This window comes from Arachis duranensis, chromosome 9 (genome assembly GCF_000817695.3).
Source record: "Arachis duranensis cultivar V14167 chromosome 9, aradu.V14167.gnm2.J7QH, whole genome shotgun sequence".
NCBI lineage: Eukaryota > Viridiplantae > Streptophyta > Magnoliopsida > Fabales > Fabaceae > Arachis > Arachis duranensis.
Window position 1 is genome coordinate 30,650,497 of NC_029780.3, and position 3,627 is coordinate 30,654,123.

Sequence of the window (3,627 nt, forward strand, 5' to 3'; positions counted from 1 at the left end):
TGCTTGGGCTGAGCTTGATCAATCCACGAGTAGAGGCATTTCTTGGCGTCAAACTCCAGGTTATGACGTGTTTTGGGCGTTCAACTTCGGATCATGACGTTTTTCTGGCGTTTAACTCCAGACAGCAGCATGTACTTGGCGTTCAACGCCAATTTACGTCGTCATTCTTCGAATAAAGTATGGACTATTATATATTGCTGGAAAGCCCTGGATGTCTACTTTCCAACGCCGTTAAGAGCGCGCCAATTGGAGTTCTGTAGCTCCAGAAAATTCATTTCGAGTGCAGGGAGGTCAGATTCCAACAGCATCAGCAGTCCTTTTGTCAGCCTTCTTCAGAGTTCTGCTCAAATCCCTCAATTTCAGTCAGAATTTACCTGAAATCACAGAAAAACACACAAACTCATAGTAAAGTCTAAAAATGTGAATTTATCATAAAAACTAATGAAAACATCCCTAAAAGTAGCTTAAACTTACTAAAAACTATATAAAAACAATGCCAAAAAGCGTATAAATTATCCGCTCATCAGATGTTTAAAAGTATGCAAGCAAAGGCATGAGTAGCATAGATCAAGCAGCAATAGTGAAAATTTATTAACATATGTAACAAACTTAACAATCATGTTTGTTTTGACAATTATATTGAATAAAGAAGGAATTGCAAGGGTTTTGTGAAAAATAGGCATTAGAGTAGAAGAATAAAAGAATTGAGAGTTCATAATGCCATAGGGACTTTCTCACAAATACTTGGTATGCACGTAAAACATGTTAAGTATAGTAATTAATCCAAGCATGCATGCAATCCAAAATTAAAATTGTTAATTGTCAAGTCACTCCTCAATATATCCACAAGCAAATATAGAAGAAGGCAACCGCCAAAATAAATTTCTAACACCAAACATAAGAATGCAAAAATAAATAAAGAGGAAGGGAGAAAAAAGAAAGAAAAAGAAACCTTGAGAAGATGAAAATAGATAGTGGATGGAGAATGTGAGTGGGAAAGAGGGGAGAAGAAAAGAAGAAAAAGAAAGTAGGAAAGATAGAAGAAGAGAAAAGAAGAAAGAAATTAGGATTGTGAAAGAGAGAATTAGGATTTGGGAGGGAGAGCGAATGAAAATTGGGTGGCGCACTGGGTGAGTGATGCGGCGCAACCGACGCAGACGTGCACAATGTGCGTTCGCGTGGCTCGTGAAAAAGGGGAGGGACGCGGACGCGTCCAGAGCGCTTGCGCGCGACAGTGGCTGCACCTCTAGCGTGAAACCAGCGCGAGGCCAGCACAACTTTCGGCCAAAACATTCAATTACGCTGATTTCCAGACGCACGCATACGTGGCAGGGGCCCCTACGCGTGGATGGGCAAAGGCACATGGGGTGCGTTCGCACAGTGTGCGGGCACGTGTGGGTGATTCAGGCGTGAAGCCCCCCTCCTATGCGCCTCCAGCCCAATTTTCTGTAACTTTTGGATCAATTTCGACCCTTGCTGGGGCGCGGGCGCGCCAGAGATGCGTGAGCGTCGAGAGTTTTTTTTTTGCAGAATGCAGGGATAATGTATGATATATGAACTAACACAGATAAAGATGAAACGAAATAAAACTCATAAGGAAGAAAGGAATGATCATACCATGGTGGGTTGTCTCCCACCTAGCACTTTGCTTTAATGTCCTTAAGTTGGACGGTCCAGAAGCTCAGTTTTCTACTGTTGGTAGGTCTTCCAAGAGGAAGATTTCTAGCTCTTTGTTGTCCCTCGTCTTCTCACCATTGTATAGCTTTAAGCGGTGGCCATTAACCTTGAGAATTTTGGGGCTTGAGGGATGGCGCAGATGGAAGACGCCATATAGTTCAGCCTTTTCTACCCTGTAAGGGCCTTCCCACCTTGATCTCAGCTTGTCTGGCATGAGTCTCAACCTGGAGTTGTAAAGGAGAACTAACTCACCAGCTCTGAACTCTCTGTGCTTTATATTCTTGTCATGAACAGCCCTCACATTCTCCTTGTATAGCCTGGAGTTCTCGTATGCTTCCAGTAGAAGGCATTCTAGCTCCTGTAGATGTAACTTCCTCTTAGATCCGATTTTCTCAAATCCCATGTTGCATTCCCGCACTACCCAGAAGGCTTTGTATTCTATCTCCACTAGGAGGTGACATGCCTTTCCGTAGACTAAGCGGAAGGGACTCATTCCGATTGGTGTCTTGTATGCTGTCCGATAAGCCCAAAGCACATCTGCAAGCCTGGAACTCCAGTCCTTTCTATGGGGCTTGACGACTTTCTCCAGGATACACTTTATCTCTCTATTAGAGACCTCGGCTTGTCCATTGGTCTGGGGATGGTAAGCTATTGCAACCTTATGAATAATTCCATGTTTCTTCAGTAGACCTATTAATCTCTTGTTGCAAAAGTGAGTGCCTTGATCGCTCACGATTGCTCGTGGTGATCCAAAGCGACAGATAATATTATTTCGAACAAAGGAAACAACAGTGTTAGTATCATCAATACGGGTAGGTATAGTTTTCACCCATTTAGAAACATAATCCACAGCTAGCAGTACATATAAGAAACCATTGGAGTTTGGAAATAGACCCATGAAGTCAATATCCCACACATCAAAAATTTCACAGAACAACATAAATTGTTGGGGCATCTCATCCCTCTTTGATATATTACCAAACCTTTGGCATGAAGAACAAGAGTCACAATAAATTCTAGCATCCTTAAACAGTGTGGGCCACTAGAAACCACAGTCTAAAATTTTTCTAGCTGTTCTTTGAGGACCAAAATGTCTTCCGCTCTCTAAAGAGTGGCAGGCCTCTAAAATGGATTGGAATTCTGATTTCGGCACACACCTTCTAATTATTTGGTTAGCACCACATCTCCATAGATATGGGTCATCCCATATATAATATTTGGACTCGCTTTTAAGCTTGTCTCTCTGATGCTTAATAAAATTGGGAGGGAAGGTACGACTAACCAAATAATTAGCTATAGGTGGATACCAAGGAACTACTTCAGATATTGCATGCAAGCTATCAAATGGAAAAGTGTCATTGATAGGAGTAGAGTCATCCTTAATGTGCTCCAGGCAACTCAAATGGTCAGCCACTAAATTCTGGAAACCACTCTTATCCTTAATTTCTAAATAAAATTCTTGCAGCAACAATATCCAACGTATTAGCCCTGGTTTGGACTCCTTCTTAGCTAATAAATATTTTAGAGATGCATGGTCTGAGTATATTACTACCTTAGCACCAACTAAATAGGCTCGGAATTTATCCAGAGCAAAAACAATAGCTAAAAGCTCTTTTTCAGTAGTAGTATAATTAGACTGGGCAGTGTCTAAGGTCTTAGATGCGTAGGCAACCATGAAAGGATCCTTACCATCGCGCTGAGCCAGCACCGCACCTACGGCGTAATTGGAGGCATCACACATAATCTCAAAAGGTTGACTCCAGTCAGGCCCTCTCACAATAGGGGCTTGGGTTAGCGGTCTTCAGCTTATCAAACACTACCATGCAGTTCTCATTCAGCTCGAACTCAACATCCTTCTGCAGCAGTCGGGATAAAGGCAACACTACCTTACTGAAGTCCTTGATGAATCACTGGTAGAAACCTGCATAACCAAGAAACGAACGGACTTCC

At 42.3% G+C, this 3,627-nt stretch overlaps 1 protein-coding gene across 1 annotated transcript; it reads right to left on the reverse strand.

The window, feature by feature from the left end:
• Positions 1-1,681: 1,681 nt before the first annotated feature.
• Positions 1,682-3,418, reverse strand: LOC127741533 (uncharacterized). Its single transcript, XM_052254248.1, has 3 exons — positions 3,367-3,418; positions 2,456-2,529; positions 1,682-2,335 (listed from the first exon to the last, which is right to left on the reverse strand). Exons 1-3 carry the CDS (start codon positions 3,416-3,418, stop codon positions 1,682-1,684), a joined length of 780 nt encoding a protein of 259 aa, XP_052110208.1.
• Positions 3,419-3,627: the final 209 nt, after the last annotated feature.